General features: G+C 43.9%; 1 protein-coding gene across 2 annotated transcripts in view; it reads right to left on the bottom strand.

Annotated features, from left to right (window-relative positions):
- Nucleotides 1-18,083, bottom strand: part of LOC121541498 (fibrinogen C domain-containing protein 1-like) — a 218,481-nt gene that overhangs the window by 121,268 nt on the left and 79,130 nt on the right. For both annotated transcript variants that reach the window (XM_041850556.2, XM_041850555.2), the window contains 2 exons: nt 8,773-8,932; nt 6,350-6,486 (listed from right to left, as the gene is read on the bottom strand). In XM_041850556.2, coding sequence (XP_041706490.1) covers nt 6,350-6,486; nt 8,773-8,932 — 297 coding nt within the window. The remainder of the gene's footprint in view (nt 1-6,349; nt 6,487-8,772; nt 8,933-18,083) is intronic.

Genomic DNA, 18,083 nt, shown 5'->3' on the forward strand with positions numbered 1-18,083 from the left:
ACACAGAGAACACTAAAGAGAGAGTGAGATTGATAGAAAGAGAGCGAGAGAGAGAGAGAGAGAGAGAGAGAGAGAGAGAGAGAGAGGGAGATGGAGGGAAGGAGAGAGAGGGAAATGGAGGGGAAGGACATGAAGACAGCAAAATAAATGTGGATAGAAAAATATTTAAAAGAGTGAAAGAGAAGGACCAAGCAGGGCTGTGAGATTGAGACAGGGAGAGATAGAAAAGCAATAAAAAAGCAAAAAAGGGAGAGAAGCTGAGAGGAGAGAGAGGGAAGGTAGAGAGAGAGAAGAGGAAAAGCGGGGAGAGGTAGATGTGACAGGTCTTCTCTCCCACCCTGGTCTAACGGAGTGTATTTTATCCGTCACCATCTTCCTAACATACAGGTTCTGAGACAGACAGGCCTCTCGATGCCTCTGTGGCTCTCTGTCTCCCTGATCTGTCGCATGAGAGAAAGGAGAAATAATGCGGCAATTACCCCAGAGAGCCTTCTACATTCCCTTCACCAGCTCAAACCTCTCACTCTCCTTTTCTCTTTCTCTCTCTTTCTCTCCTCTGTAGTCCTCTTTTACCTCTCACTCCTTCTCTTATATCTTCCCCATCCTTGTCGTCCACCACCCCCCTCTCTCTCTCTCTCTCTCTCTCTCTCTCTCTCTCTCTCTCTCTCTCTCTCTCTCTCTCTCTCTCTCTCTCTCTCTCTCTCTCTCTCTCTCTCTCTCTCTCTCTCTCTCTCTCTCTCTCTCTCTCTCTCTCTCTCTCTCTCTCTCTCTCTCTCCTCTCTCTCTCTCTCTCTCTCTCCCCCCCCTCTCTCTCTCTCCATCTCTCTCTCTCTCTCTCTCTCTCTCTCTCTCTCTCTCTCTCTCTCTCTCTCTCTCTCTCTCTCTCTCTCTCTCTCTCTCTCTCTCTCTCTCTCGCTCTCTCTCTCTAAAGATGGTAATGAGGTAAAAAGTGTCAAACCTTGAAGGACGACAATATTCCCTTTTCCTCTGTCATGTTCTCTCCTGAGAAACCAGGGCTGAAGCAAGTATGTCACTACTATAGGAATAATAGATAGACCTATTTAGAATTCATGACAACATATTTCACACAGATAGATACTTTGTAACTGTGCAACCCTGAGAAATACTGTATGTTTGTATTACAAAAAAGAAAGGTAAGTAGTAAATCCTTATTTTGAAGAGTGAGACATTCCACTGGATACCTTGCAGCTTGTTTGCTGGCTGTGAAGTGTGAGTGTTTTGATAGTGAATCTTGCAGAGGAATGTGACAATAGTTTATTTTCTTGTGGGAAATGGTGGGGAAAAGTTTATTGTTTTCACATTTTCTGGCCGTGCGGTCGGTAGACGGGAAGAATGGATTGGCCATCACAGCCCCCAGCTATAAATCATCCCCAAATGTCCATTACATAAAGCTGTGATGGTAGGAAGCACACACACTTGCACACACACACACACGCACTCACACACACACACACACCTATTGTACACCATCAATCTCCTGTGTTCTCCACTGAACTTGAACGTGGACATAAAGATGTGAACACAGAAATGATAGAAGGCTGATGTGGCTGAACGCACAGCGCATCTCCTCTCGTGCTAACATCTCTCTAATACTAAACACTAGGGAGGTAGTTAGCCTATACAATGTGACATTACTTTAAATGGCACCCTATACCCTACATTGTGCACTACTTTTGACAAGAGCCATATGGGCCCAGATCAAAAGTAGTGTACTATGTAGGGAACACAGCCATTTGGGACACCTCCAAGCTCCCTCTCCCACTCTCTACTCCCAGCACTATCACACAGCAGACTGGCCTGACCTTATCACAAGATGGAGAGCCCTATTCAATCACCAGCGCTAACCAGCTCTGTGGAAAAGGTCACCATAACAATGCACTTCTGCAGCTCCGGGAGAAAAGCCATATTTTAACTGACTTATGTGGAGGACATGGGTGCTAACATTTTCGTAGTGTTAAGGAGAGTGATGTTTTGAGCCGTGCTGAATACTGGAACATGGTTAGAAGGTGTGATGCAAAAGGCCCTAGGATTTCAATACTGGAGTTGATTCAAAACGTATGCGCCATGTCCTCTCTCTTTGTATTGCTGTAGACTAGAGCCTCCCCAAGTCCCCTCCAGAACTTCATTCTCTCTACTCTGTCTCTTTCTCTCTAGAGATCCCTACCTTCCTTCTCTGTAGATATTCTTATTTCTTCTCTCCCTCTCCCTCCCTCTCTCTCTCTTTCTCTTCACCCCCCTCTCTCTGTGTGTGTACTAGTCTCAGTAGGGCTGCTCTGTTTAAGTGAATGGCAGCATATGACTCATTCCTTATGCAAGCCCCCGTGTCTCTGTACCTGCTATAGTCCTAATTCTCGTTGGATCACACCTCTGAGCTGTTAATGACCCGGAGGTGTTAACCATTACGAATATACAGACAGACAGGAGATGAGATGCTGTCTGTTAAGGTCTGTTAAGGTCTCAGCAATAAGGCTGTGACAGCAAATTTAGAATGAGTTGATTATTTAAATGTTCATACGAAGAACAGCATACAAAGAGACATATATGTGGTAAATTGAACAACCAAGTTTATACACATATTGCACGAAGACTGTGTAAGGCAGACTTGCTGACAGTGATTGACACACACACGCACGCACACGCAGGCATGCACACACCCACCCACCCATGCATGAGCACACAAACACACACACACACACACACACACACACACACACACACACACACACACACACACACACACACACACACACACACACACACACACACACACACACACACACACACACACACAAACACACCAACATGGAAAGATACACACCCAGATACAGACTGATGGTTGGCTGTACTCCATCATGCTGTATCAAGCACTCCGTCACACTGTCTCGCTCTCTCTATATCAGATGATAGGAGGCTATGACCTTGCTTGTGTAGGTCACGCTCGCTGACAGTGACACACACACACACACACACACACACACACACACACACACACACACACACACACACACACACACACACTGTGTGTCTGTCATTCACTTGAGTAGAGCAGAGTCTGTGTTTGGCAGAGCTGAGAAGGTTATTGGTTAAGGGACTAACTCAGACAGCACAGTCTCTCTGTGATGGTGGACAATAGGGCCAGCTGTGTGTGTGTGTGTGTGTCTGTCTGTGTGTGTGTGTGTGTGTGTGTGTGTGTGTGTGTGTGTGTGTGTGTGTGTGTGTTTAGTAAGTGTGTGGGACCAGCCAAAGTGCTGTAGGCTACAGATGATATATAAAGCAGATAAACTATTATTTCCCTATAAGAGCTCCACTCTCATCTCCCTAAGGACCAATACAGCTTAGAACAGAGAGAAAAATGGTCACTACACCGCACTGACACACTGCATACACACACTGAACCGGATAAACTACACACACATACACTAATATTAACAGGACACACATAAAGAAAATACAAAAGTACACAAACACACGCATAGGCACACTCACACACACACACAAACACACACACACACACACAAACACACACACACAAACACGCACACACAGTAAAGCTAGATGAACGTGGCTTATGTCTCCCATATAGATCTAGTGTTTCTGTGACAGCTTTTTAGATGTAGTAGTTATGTGACAGTGATTGTGTCCCAAATGCCACCCTATTCCCTATAAAGTGCAATACTTTTGACCAGAGCCTTATGGGCCCATGTCAAAAGTAGCGCACCACATAGGGATGTAGTGCATTTGGGATGTAGCCAGTGTTTTCAGATCTAGTAGCTCTGTGACAGTGTTTGTTCACCTCTCTGTCTCTACCATTCTAATCCTCTATGTGGGATAGCTGTCCAAAGATTTCATCTCACAAAACAGCAACTGTTTAGACCCAGCTACACAAGAGTGTTTGATCGATTAATACCAAACAGCTCCCCAAAACACAAACAACCTAACACTTAATTATGTCCTATCCTAATCATATCCTACTGTATTTGGATATCAAATCCTTAACAAAAACCTATATGAAAGGGAGACAAGTGTCTTCCCTTCGACAACAAACAACTAAACATTCAATTCCATTCTAACTTAATCATATCCTGCTGTATTTGGATATCACATCCTTATCAAAAGCCTATCACAGGACGACAAGTCTCGTACCCCTGAAAATAAACAACTTAGCATTCTAGTGTCGCAACAAGCAGAACAATGTGTCTTTGATAGTCTCACAGTGGCAAATTGGGTTGTACATTTAAATCTGCGGCTGGGTATGTCTATCTGGTTATAAACTATTGAGTGAAGTGCTGAGTTGTCTGTCATACTACATTTGTTTTGGGACAGATAAGTCTATGCTTACTGTGACACAAGGACCCACAGCCTGTGTAATCCCTCCCCATTTCTCTATACAGTTGAAGTCGGAAGTATACATACACTTAGGTTGGAGTCATTAAAACTCGTTTTTCAACCACTCAACACATTTCTTGTTAACAAACTATAGTTTTGGCAAGTCGGTTAGGACATCTACTTTGTGCATGAAACAAAAATAGAACTGTTTGGCCATAATGACCATCGTTATGTTTGGAGGAAAAAGGGGGGGGCTTGCAAGCCGAAGAACACCATCCCAACCGTGATGCACGGGGGTGGCAGCATCATGATGTGGGGGTGCTTTGCTGCAGGAGGGACTGGTGCACTTCACAAAATAGATGGCATCATGAGGAAGGACAATTATGTGGATATATTGAAGCAATATCTCAAGACATCAGTCAGGAAGTTAAAGCTTGGCCGCAAGCATACTTCCAAAGTTGTGGCAAAAAGGACAACAAAGTCAAGGTATTGGAGTGACCATCACAAAGCCCTGACCTCAATCCTATAGAAAATTAGTGGGCAGAACTGAAAAAGCGTGTGCGAGCAAGGAGGCCTACAAACCTTACACCAGCTCTGTCAGGAGGAATGGGCCAAAATTCACCAAACTTATTGTGGGAAGCTTGTGGAAAGCTACCCGAAACGTTTGACCCAAGTTAAACAATTTAAAGGCAATGCTATCAAATACTAATTGAGTGTATGTAATCTTCTGACCCACTGGGAATGTGATGAAAGAAATAAAAGCTGAAATAAATCATTATCTCTACTATTATTCTGACATTCCACGTTCTTAAAATAAAGTAGTGATCCTAACTGACCTAAGACAGGGAATATTTACTAGAATTAAATGTCAGGAATTGTGAAAAACTGAGTTTAAATGTGTTTTGCTAAGGTGTATGTAAACTAACGACTTCAACTGTATATACCTTCTCATATCTACCTAATAGACGCTCTCAATCTCTCAATCTCCCTATTCAATTATCTCCCTCTCTCTCTCTCTCTCTCTCTCTCTCTCTCTCTCTCTCTCTCTCTCTCTCTCTCTCTCTCTCTCTCTCTCTCTCTCTCTCTCTCTCTCTCTCTCTCTCTCTCTCTCTCTCTCTCTCTCTCTCTCTCTCTCTCTCTCTCTCTCTCTCTCTCTCTCTCTCTCTCTCTCTCTCTCTCTCTCTCTCTCTCTCTCTCTCTCTCTCTCTCTCTCTCTCTCTCTTTCTCTTTCTCTTTCTCTTTCTCTTTCTCTTTCTCTTTCTCTTTCTCTTTCTCTTTCTCTTTCTCTTTCTCTCTCTCTCTCTATCTAGTACGTAGATGGATAGAGGTGGTGGTGATAGTGTTTCCTAGCCTCAGTGCAGTGGGCAGCTGGGAGGAAGTGCTCTTATTCTCCATGGACTTTACAGTGTCCCAAAACTTTTTGGAGTTAGTGCTACAGGATGCAAATTTCTGTTTGAAAAAGTTGGCCTTTGCTTTCCTGACTGCTTGTGTATATTGGTTCCTAACTTCCCTGAAAAGTTGCATATCGCGGGGGCTATTTGTTGCTAATGCTGTACGCCACAGGATGTTTTTGTGCTGGTCAAGGGCAGTCAAGTCCAGTCAAGTCCAAGTGCAGAGGAGGAGGAGTCAAGTCAAGGGCAGTCAAGTCCAAGTCTTAGGAGTTTTTCATTTTGATTACCAACCCAATACAAGTGCAGAGGAGGAGGAGAGAAAGAGGAGAGAGACAGTGTCCATTGTGGATGAATAAGAAAACTGTTGGAGTGCTTGAGGATACAAATGGCTGTGTTTCTTCTATTCTAATGCAGACACCTGACCGTCCCACTCATGAGTGTGTGTCATGTGAGTGTGTGTTTCTCCCTGTATGTGTTCCTCTGTGTGTGTGTGTTGGTGTGTGTGCGCGTGTGCGTGTGTGAGCCTCTGAATGTCTGTGTGCCTCTATGTGTGTGCCTCTGAATGTGTGTGTGGTTGTCTTGAGCGTGTGTGTGTGTACAGTATGACTCACCGTCCAGCCCCCTCCATCCGTGGTCATGTCACAGTAGACCTGGAAGCCGGAGGGGTAGTGAGTGGGAAACACAGAGTAGATACCATCCTCCCTCTGCCCGTTAGCATACAGATCGCCACAGTCACGAGGACGAGAGCCTATAGAGAGGGAGAAAGAGACAGACAGAGAGAGAGAGAGAGAGAGACGCAGAAGGGAAGAGAAAAAGAGAAAGAGAAGATGAGAAACAAAAAGCAGACAGACAGAGAGATAGACAGTGGGAGGAGGATTAGGTATACAGGTAGTATTTGTGTGACAGAGGGATCAGCAGGTTTTGGGTATGTGAGGGGATAGTGTGGGTCCAAACAGGGCCAAACGTTATACTTTTGAAGAGAATACACTTTAGAGACTTCCCTTAGCCATCTGTCGTCCCTCGTCCCCCTCCACCCCCTGCTATGAGCCTGGTGAACCATAGCTTCCTGTGTGTACATACATTTGGCAAATGTTTGCTCCTGAAATTGTTTTTTTTTTGGAACTTGTTGTTTAAATTTTATAAGATTTAATAAGTATATAATATATGCCATTTAGCAGATGCTTTTATCCAAATGACTATCAACCTCAGAGTCACTAGCAAAGTTGCTTTTCTTACAGACAATCTATATTTTTTTAGGCTTGTAAAAACCAAATAACAAAATGCTAGTGTAATGTCTATGTAGAAGTTTCATAGACATGCAGCCAGGGCGATGCTCTGTGCTGCCAGTAGGCTATGCTCCTCCACTCACGTACACTTTAAAAAGTTGGACGGCACAGTTGTTCATCTGAAGTGCTTTTTGTGGTTGGAATTATCCACAATTACACTTCTGAAATCAAATAACGACTTTGACAGATCAATGTGATTTATTTTATTGAATGAAAGCTTCTAAATTGCTTTCAACACGTGCACATTCTCATTAGACAGTGGTGGGTGCAACGTAGTGGCGGCAGCCTATCAGAAGAGTTGGAGGCATGGCCTATTGGGGGCGTGGCTATATGTTTGTTCTTCTTGACCACCCATGAGAGTGAATTTCATTCCAGGCAATTTGTTCTGTTTAATTTTTTAATGCCTTTGTGTGCACATTTTACATTGAACAATAAATATTATCAGTGTAAGTAATGTGACACTAAAACTTCCTGAAAAGGGTTTTATTGAAGAGATGGTCATTTTAGGTTATAACAAGTTAATGTGGAAGTATTAAGTGAAGAAGGTATTTGCAGTCATTACTTCATTTAATGGAATCATCTTGGTTAAGAGGAAATTCATTGAATTGCTTGTAAACCAATTGATTACATTTGGAGAGATAATTCCAAAGTGAAAAATCTAATTGGTACAACATGAAAAAATGGGTTCTATATATATAATAGTTTGTTTTTATGTTATTAGGTTTAACCAAAGGAGAAAAGTAAGTTGAGTGTTGAAAGAAATAGGTTGCAAATTTAAATATTGGTATTGAACAGTTGGCATTGAATCATATAAAAGATTTTCATGCAGTCCCTATGTGTGTAAAACATTCATGGTAACCTGGGGCTCTCTCTCTCTCTCTCTGGTGGCATTACCATCGGAGTGTGTTAGTGTGAGTGAGAGTGAGTGAGAGTGAGTGAGTGAGTGAGTGAGTGAGTGAGTGAGTGAGTGAGTGAGTGAGTGAGTGAGTGAGTGAGTGAGTGAGTGAGTGAGTGAGTGAGTGAGTGAGTGAGTGAGTGAGTGAGTGAGTGTGTGTGTGTGTGTGTGTGTGTGTGTGTGGTATGTAAGTGTCAGCCGCAGTGTATTCCATGGTTGGCTGCTAGAGGGAGACTCCCCTCGGGTCTTTTAGGTTTGACTGAAGCTTCCTTCAGGGACCACGCCTCAGGCTTTCTCAGGCTCTCACTCTGAGCAACACACCTCAACAAACACACCAGTCACTACTCATATATGTACATGCTGTATATTCAACACTCATACATTCAACACTAGCACCAAGGGTCCTGAGGTAATATTAATATTTACCACTGGCAGACTATTGAATAATACACAGATAGAGATAAATATTGTACATATACAGGACAGACTGACACATACGAAGACAGAGACACACACACATAGACATACACATGAAGGACAGACAGACAGCCAGCCATCCAGTCAACCATCCAGACGTTCAGCCAGCCAGCCATGCAGCCAGCCATCCAGCCAGCCAGCCAGAAAGACACACACACACACACCATAGGAGGTTGGTGGCACCTTAATTAGGGAGGACGGGCTTGTGGTAATGGCTGGAGCGGAATCAGTGGAATGGTATCAAATACATCAAACACATGGTTTGAGGCCATTCCATTCGCACCGTTCCAGCCATTATTATGAGCTGTCCTCCCCTCAGCAGCCTCCACTGACACACACAAACACACACACAAAGACAGAAAGTTAAGAGACTTACCGTTGGCACAGCCTTTGAGGCGAGCGCCTCTGACCGGTGCCCGCTGTAGGTCAGCCTTGACACGAGCCTTCAGTCCTCCCGTCTCCTTCTGCATGGAGTTGAGAGCATCGCTCACAGAGTTCACCACCTTCACCATGTTGATCTGGCTCTCGGACAGCAGCTGCAATACACAGTATTAACCATTAGTTAACAACAATTTGTATTATCATTTGTATTGGGATAGGCACAGTCCTAAATGAGGGGTAGAGAGAGATAGAATGAGACATATAGGAAGGAGAGATAGGATTTGTACCTATTCCTACATGTAGTCTATGTTCTGCAGGTATTCACTATTAGTTGACAATTCTTAATGACTAACTAAGTATGCAAATGTAGAAATATCCACCACTGTGGTCCAGAAACATTTCTCCACCCTGAGCAGAACTCCAATGCCTGATTCACACTATAGGGCTGACCTGATCCGTACTGTGCAGGCCCGCATGTTTCCTTTTCACTTTGTTCTTTCCAGCACTGTTCCAGACAATGTGGTGGATGTGTAACCCACCAAGCCTAGTACAACCCAGCGTGGCTTGCTGTGCCCAGACCAAATTGGCCCTATAGTGTGAATCAGGCTCAATAGGCCACAAAAAGACTGTGTTTAAGCAAGCGGTGCATAACAGGCCCTTGAGTCCTGCTGGTTTTAATTTCTCCCTGACCAGCACCTGATTTACTGATTGGTTGTATATTGCCTACACCATGGACCAAACCTGTGTACCTCTGATCTAAGCCAATATCCCCAGCATGTTGCCCCCTGATTGGTTTAGAGAAAAGAGCCAGAGCCCATTGGATTGATAAATGGGGTTGCCAGCAGAGAATAGAACAACAAACCTCTCTAACTGTTCCTGTTTCTACCTTGTCCAGCGGCTATACCGCCTGCTGTTGGACACACACACACACACACACACACACACACACACACACACACACACACACACACACACACACACACACACACACACACACACACACACACACACACACACACACACACACACACACTCACACACACACACACATACGAACACATACGCACATGCACACGCACGCGCACATACACACACCACTGCCCCTGCAAAAAGCCACAGATAAATGTCTCAGACTCCTGTGAGTCTGAGGCAGTGTCCATGGAGTCAGCTATAGCCTGGTGTGTTAACAGCATTACAGTAGAGAAACCCACAGGCCCTCCACTGGCCTCAATAACCACAACACACACACACACACACACACACACACACACACACCGGGCACTGCTGAAATCACGTTACACGGGCACAGGGTCTCTACACACCCACCAAAGATATGACCCATTTTACGCTGAGGAGAGAGGGAGCACAGGGAATTGTGGTTTTGTATGTGCTTCTGTATACCTAGCGTGTATCTGTGTGTGTGTGTGTGTGTGTGTGTGTGTGTGTGTGTGTGTGTGTGTGTGTGTGTGTGTGTGTGTGTGTGTGTGTGTGTGTGTGTGTGTGTGTGTGTGTGTGTGTGTGTGTGTGTGTGTGTGTGTGTGTGTGTGAGTGTGTGTGTGTGTGTGTGCGTGCGTGCGTATGTGTGTGAGCCAGCATGTGTGTCTAAGAGTGCATCGTTGCGAGTGAATGATAGGATGAGTCACCAAATTCTCTGATTTCATTGAGTTCTATGTGTGAGAGTAGAGGGAGAGAGAAGGGGGGGGTGAGAGAGAGGACCAGGTCCACCTATACAAGGCAGCAGTACCCACCTTCGCCCGGACCCTAAAGGATATCGTCCTCAACCGCACAGACCCAATACCTCACACAGGAGCAACAGATCAACAGACACCCCGCCCAGACCAGCGAGACTCTCTCCCAGACCTGCGTGACCCCCCCCACCCGGACCTACACATAGAGGACCCCCGCCGAGAGAACCTACATCCAGACCACAGCACCACCAGGCACAGCCACACCCCCAACCCAACCCAAAAAACCACCCCCCCAAATCAACCATGCCCACTCCCCATTTAGGCCCCCTCAGATCAGACCTATGCCCCTCCTACCCACGCCATGTCCCCCACTCAATCATTTCCAGACCCAGGGACATGTACTAGTCTGTGGCGACCTAAATGCCAGAACTGGTCAAGAACCTGACACCCTCAGCACACAGGGGGACAAACACCTACCTGGAGGTGACAGCATTCCCTCCCCCATATGTCCCCCTAGGCACAACTACGACAACATAACCAACAAAAACGGGTCACAACTCCTGCAGCTCTGTCACACGCTGGGTATGTACATAGTCAATGGTAGGCTTTGAGGGGACTCCTATAGTAGGTACACCTATAGCTCATCTCTTGGCAGTAGTACTGTAAACTACTTTATCACGGACCTCAACCCAGAGTCTCTCAGAGCGTTCACAGTCAGCCCACTGACACCCCTATCAGACCACAGCAAAATCAAAGTCCACTTGAACAGAGCAATACTCAATCATGAGGCATCAAAGCCAAAGGAACTGAATAATGTTAAGAAATGCTGTAGATGGAAGGAAAGTAGTGTTGAAACCTACCAAAAAACAATTAGGTAACAACTAATTCAATCCCTTTTAGACAACTTCCAGGACAAAACGTTCCACTGTAATAGTGAAGGTGTAAACTTGGCAGTAGAAAACCTAAACAGTATATTTTACCTCTCAGCTTCCCTATCAAATCAAAAAATCTCTAACAGAAAACTGAAGAAAAGTAACAACAATGACAAATGGTTTGATGAAGAATGCAAAAACCTAAGAAAGAAATTGAGAAACCTATCCAACCAAAAACATAGAGACCCAGAAAACCTGAGCCTACGCTTTCACTACGGTGAATCAATAAAACAATACAGAAATACACTATGGAAAAAGAAGGAACAGCATGTCAGAAATCAGCTCAATGTAATTGAAGAAACCATAGAATCTAACCACTTCTGGGAAAATTGGAAATCACTAAACAAACAACAACACGAAGAGCTATCTAACCAAAACAGAGATGTATGGGTAAACCACTTCTCCAATCTTTTTGGCCCTATAATAAAGAACAAAGAGCAAAAAAATACACATGATCAAATGCAAATCTTAAAATCAACAATTAAAGACTACCAGAACCCACTGGATTCTCCAATTACATTGAATGAACTACAGGACAAAATACAAACCTTCCAACCCAAAAAGGCCTGTGGTGTTGACGGTATCCTCAATGAAATGATAAAATATACAGAACACAAATTCCAATTGGCTATACTTAAACTCTTTAACATCTTAGCTCTTGCATCTACCCCAATATTTGGAACCAAGGACTGATCACCCCAATCCACAAAAGTGGAGAAAAATTTGACCCCAATAACTACCGATGGATATGCGTCAACAGCAACCTTGTGAAAATCCTCTGCATTATCATTACCAGCAGACTAGTTCATTTCCTCAGTGAAACAATGTACTGAGCAAATGTCAAATTGGCTTTTTACCAAATTACCGTAGGACAGACCACATATTCACCCTGCACACCCTAATTGACAAACAAACAACCCAAAACAAAGGCAAAGTCTTCTAATGCTTTGTTGATTTCAAAAAAGCATTTGACTCAATTTGGCATGAGGGTCTGCTATACAAATTGATGGAAAGTGGGGTTGGGGGAAAAACATACAACATTATAAAATCCATGTACACAAACAACAAGTGTGCAGTTAAAATTGGCAAAAAACACACACAGTTCTTTCCACAGGGCCGTGGGGTGAGACAGGGACGCAGTTTATGCCCCACCCTCTTCAACATATATATCAATGAATTGGCGAGGGCACTAGAACAGTCTGCACCACCCGGCTTCACCCTACTAGAATCTGAAGTCAAATGTCTCCTTTTTGCTGATGATCTGGTGCTTCTGTTACCAAGGAGCACCTAGATCTTCTGCACAGATTCTGTCAGACCTGGGCCCTGACAGTAAATCTCAGTAAGACAAAAATAATGGTGTTCCAAAAAAGGTCCAGTTGCCAGGACCACAAATACAAATTCCATCTAGACACCATTGCCCTAGAGCACACAAAAAACGATACATACCTCGGCCTAAACATCAGCGCCACAGGTAACTTCCACAAAGCTGTGAACGATCTAAGAGACAAGGCAAGAAGGGCCTTCTATGGCATCAAAAGGAACATAAAATTTGACATATCAATTAGGATCTGGCTAAAAATACTTGAATCAGTTATAGAACCCATTGCCCTTTATGGTTGTGAGGTCTGGGGTCCGCTCACCAACCAAGAATTCACTAAATGGGACAAACACCAAATTGCATGCAGAATTCTGCAAAAATGTACAATGAAAAACACCAAATAATGCATGCAGAGCAGAATTAGGCCGATACCCGCTAATTATCAAAATCCAGAAAAGAGCTGTTGAATTCTATAACCACTTAAAAGGAAGCGATTCAAAAACCTTCCATAACAAAGCCATCATCTACAGAGTGATGAACTTGGAGAAGAGTCCCCTAAGCAAGCTGGTCCTGGGGCTCTGTTCACAAACACAAACAGACCCCACAGAGCCCTAGGACAACAACACAATTAGACCCAACCAAATCATGAGAAAACCAAAAGAGAACTCCTTGACACATTGGAAAAAATTTACAAAAAAACGGAGCAAACTAGAATGCTATTTGGCCCTAAACAGAGAGTACACAGTGGCAAAATACCTGACCACTGTGACTGACCCAAACTTAACCCTCCCGTTGTCCTAGGGTCAAAATGACCCGCCACTGTGTTGAACCAACTTTATTTAATTTTTATATTTTTGGGATCATTTGTGAGAAGGAGGCAGTGATACTTTCTTTAAAGTCTCACTGCCTCCTTCTCACAAATGATCCCAAAAATATAAAAATTTAATAAAGTTGGTTCAACACAGTGGCGGGCCATTTTGACCCTAGGACAACGGGAGGGTTAAGGAAAGCTTTGACTATGTACAGACTCAGTGAGCATAGCCTTACTATTGAGAAAGGCCGCCATAGGCAGACCTGGCTCTCAAGAGAAGACAGGCTATGTGCACACTGCCCACAAAATGAGGTGGAAACAGCTGCATTTCCTAACCTCCTGCCAAATGTATGACCATATTAAAGACACATATTTCCCTCAGATTACACAGATCCACAAAGAATTCGAAAACAAACCCAATTTTGATTAACTCCCTTATCTACTGGGTAAAATACAACAGTGTGCCATCACAGCAGCAAGATTTGTGACCTGTTGCCACAAGAAAAGGGCAACCAGTGAAGAACAAACACCATTGTAAATACAACCCATATTTATGTTTATTTATTTTCCTATTTTTACTTTAACTATTTGCACATTGTTACAACACTGTATACAGTCGTGGTCAAAAGTTTCACAAGTATTGGTCTTCACAAAATGTGCTGTTTTTAGATATTTTTGTCAGATGTTACTATGGTATACTGAAGTATAATTACAAAGGCTTTTATTGACAATTACATTAAGTTTATGCAAAGAGTCAATATTTGCAGTGTTGACCCTTATTTTTCAAGACCTCTGCAATCCGCCCTGGCATGCTGTCAATTCACTTCTGGGCCACATCCTGACTGATGGCAGCCCATTCTTGCATAATCAAAGCTTGGAGTTTGTCAGAATTTGTGGGTTTTTGTTTGTCCACCCGCCTCTTGAGGATCGACCACAAGTTCTCAATGGGATTAAGGTCTGGGGAGTTTCCTGGCCATGGACCCAAAATGTCGATGTTTTGTTCCCCAAGCCACTTAGTTATCCCTTTTGCCTTATGGCAAGGTGCTCCATCATGCTGTAAAAAGGCATTGTTCATCACCAAACTGTTCTTGGATGGTTGGGAGAAGTTGCTTTCGGAGGATGTGTTGGTACCATTCTTTATTCATGGCTGTGTTCTTAGGCAAAATTGTGAGTGAGCCCACTCCCTTGGCTGAGAAGCAACCCCACACATGAATGGTCTCAGGATGCTTTACTGTTGGCATGACACAGGACTGATGGTAGCGCTCACCTTGTCTTCTCCGGACAAGCTTTTTTCCGGATGCCCCAAACAATCGGAAAGGGGCTTCATCAGAGAAAATGACTTTACCCCAGTCCTCAGCAGTCCAATCCCTGTACCTTTTGCAGAATATCAGTCTGTCCCTGATGTTTTTCCTGGAGAGAAGTGGCTTCCTCACTGCCCTTCTTGACACCAGGCCATCCTCCAAAAGTCTTCGCCTCATTGTGCGTGCAGATGCACTCACACCTGCCTGCTGCCATTCCTGCGCAAGCTCTGCAATGATGGTGCCCCGATCCCGCAGCTGAATCAACTTTAAGAGACGGTCCTGGCGCTTGCTGGACTTTCTTGGGCGCCCTGAAGCCTTCTTCACAACAATTGAAGCTCTCTCCTTGAAGTTATTGATGATCCGATAAATGGTTGATTTAGGTGCAATCTTACTAGCAGCAATATCCTTGCCTGTGAAGCCCTTTTTGTGCAAAGCAATGATGACGGCATGTGTTTCCTTGCAGGTAACCATGGTTAACAGAGGAAGAACAATGATTTCACGCACCGCCCTCCTTTTAAAGCTTCCAGTCTGTTATTCTAACTCAATCAGCATGACAGAGTGATCTCCAGCCTTGTTCTCGTTAACACTCTCACCTGTGTTAACGAGAGAATCACTGACATGATGTCAGCTGGTCCTTATGTGGCAGGACTGAAATGCCATGACTGTATATACTTGGAACCTCTGAGTGTAATGTTTACAATTAGTTCTCAATACAGCCTTATAAAGCAGCTCCACAATGGACTGAGGAGACTCCCCTTACTACACTAGATGCCTCCAGTGTTTAAGTAAGTGTGTGTGTGTGTGTGGGTGCGTGTGTGCGCGTGTGTGTGTGTGTGTGTGTGTGTGTGTGTGTGCGTGCGTGTGCATGCCTGCGTGTGTGTGTGTGCGTATGTGTGTGCAACAAAGAGTTACTGTTTGTCTATGCAAGGATGTTATGAGATCAGATGTAAGTCTCTTTAAAAGTTAATACTAGCTCGAGGGCATGTAAATAGTGATTGCTTGAGGTTGAACTGTATCTACAATCTATGTGTGTGTAAGAAAAAGACAGCCAGAGAAATTAGTATGTCCATCAAAGTGACACACACACCCTAACTTTGAGATGGTCTATATCCCTGTCCAATCAGATCCTTCCTCCTTCCCACACCTCTGACACATTCTGGGAAAGTTCCTTTCTGTGTCGCGGGTTGGAACAATTCTCCTGGGGCTCCCCGTGTTGCATGCAATCAGGGCCATTACTAACCGTGGCACCATAAATCTTGTCCCTGGACACAGGCCAGGGATCAGACAGTCATAGATCAGACAGTCATACTGAAGTGTCAGGGAGGAACACCGTCTGCATGCGCATAAACCACAGAGCAGCGAGTGGCCTGCGTTCGTCCTCATCTGAGGGAGGAAATTAATCACACATGGTTGTGGCTCTGCTCTACTACATTTAACATTTTAAAATTTTTAGTCATTTAGCAGACGCTCTTATCCAGAGCGGCTTACAGTGAGTGAGTGCATAAAAGTTATATATATATATATATTTTTTTATATACTGGCCCCCCGTGGGAATCGAACCCAAAACCCTGGCGTTGCAAACGCCATGCTCTACCAACTGAGCTACTACCAAGACGTCTCCGCTGCCGCCACCTCCACTTAGCCCCCGCTACACGCTCGCCGCTACCATCTTGGTCTCGCTCTTTAGTCTAGCTCTTTCTCTAGATGCTTTCTCTCTGCTTTCTCTCTCTTTCCCTCTCACTCTCTCTCTTTTTCTCCCTTTATCTCTCTCTACGCTGTCTATGGTTTATCTCTCTATCACTCTCTCGACGCTCTCTTTCTTTCTCTCTCCCTCTTCCCCTCTCCCCCCTTCTCTCTCGCCGCTACGAGGGGGACAACAGGAACAGGCAGCGCCATGGGCCACTGGTCAGCCAATCAGGACTCTGGACCCACGGGCCAATAGATGACAGCCTGAGTCCTGCATGGCTAGAGCTGGGGCTGTTTCGCTGGAGCTGATATGATTTGTGCCAAGCTCAAACTGCAGGGACATAATTTTTTACCAAACACCATTTCAAATTATTTAGAGGGGCTTAAGAACATTTTGTCCTCTGCAGATTCAGTTTGTCCTTCATGTTTTTAGTATTTAGACAAGGAAATGGGAAACACAGTGTATTTTGTAGACTAGGTCTGTAGCCAGACAGAAACAGCATTCTTAGATATTCTGCACATTTTATACAGTGAGAATCTTCACAAATACGATAATGTTTGCATTGGGACCCCAAACAGCACGTCATTTGTGATAAAATATAATACAAATATGAAAATATGAAAAATCATATATGATTTTTTTCCTATTCCACAAAGGTGGGAGAATAGGGCTTGAAATGATTGAAATGCTTTCTAAATATAGTAACAATCATACTTAGTGACAGTACAAAATTGGCATAATTTCATATAACCGATGACAGAGAATGTTCTGCCCAGCGTCCTCTGAGCGACGCAGAGACGCCATTCAAATGCCTGTTGACTCATTACAACTTCAGCTATAAGCACACAGTGACCAAGCGAAAGTGATGTTGTTTAAATTCTACCAAATGATTTTGGATTCTTTCATGTTGAGAGCTCTAAATCTAAATCTGAGAACATCAGATCAGACGGCTTTTGCTGCAACCGCTAGGCTCTCCCATTTCATATACAGTATTGAAAGCAGAGCTCCGAGATTCACAGCCAGCATAAATCAATCCTTTGTCTGGATCGGCCACAAAATTTGAAGCGTTGCTCCATCAGCAAATGAAGAGTCCGATTTCACATACTGTTTCTCAGCTTAGAGCAGAGAGCGGCATGTGAAGTGGGACAACCAGAGCTTTCACGGAGTGCACAGCAATTGATGTTGCACTGTTCACAGAGTGCTCTGTACACAAAAATAACAGATGGAACCGGTCCAGAACCGCTCAGTCGCCTACATTGCCTTCAGAAAGTATTCATACCCCTTGACTTATTAAACATTTTGTTACAGCCTGAATTCAGAATGGATTCAATAGATTTTTTATTTCACCCATCTACACACAATACCCCATAATGACAAATTGGAAACATTTTTTAGCATTTTTTGCAAATTTATTGAAAATGAAATACAGACATATCTCGATGACATACAGTACCGGTCAAAAGTTTTAGAACACCTACTCATTGCTTATTTTAGCTGTTCTTCAAATTGATCTCAGGTACATACAATTTCCTTTGATAATCCTTGAGATGTCACTACAACTTGATTGGA

Source organism: Coregonus clupeaformis, chromosome 27, assembly GCF_020615455.1.
Source record: "Coregonus clupeaformis isolate EN_2021a chromosome 27, ASM2061545v1, whole genome shotgun sequence".
Taxonomy (NCBI): Eukaryota; Metazoa; Chordata; class Actinopteri; order Salmoniformes; family Salmonidae; genus Coregonus; species Coregonus clupeaformis.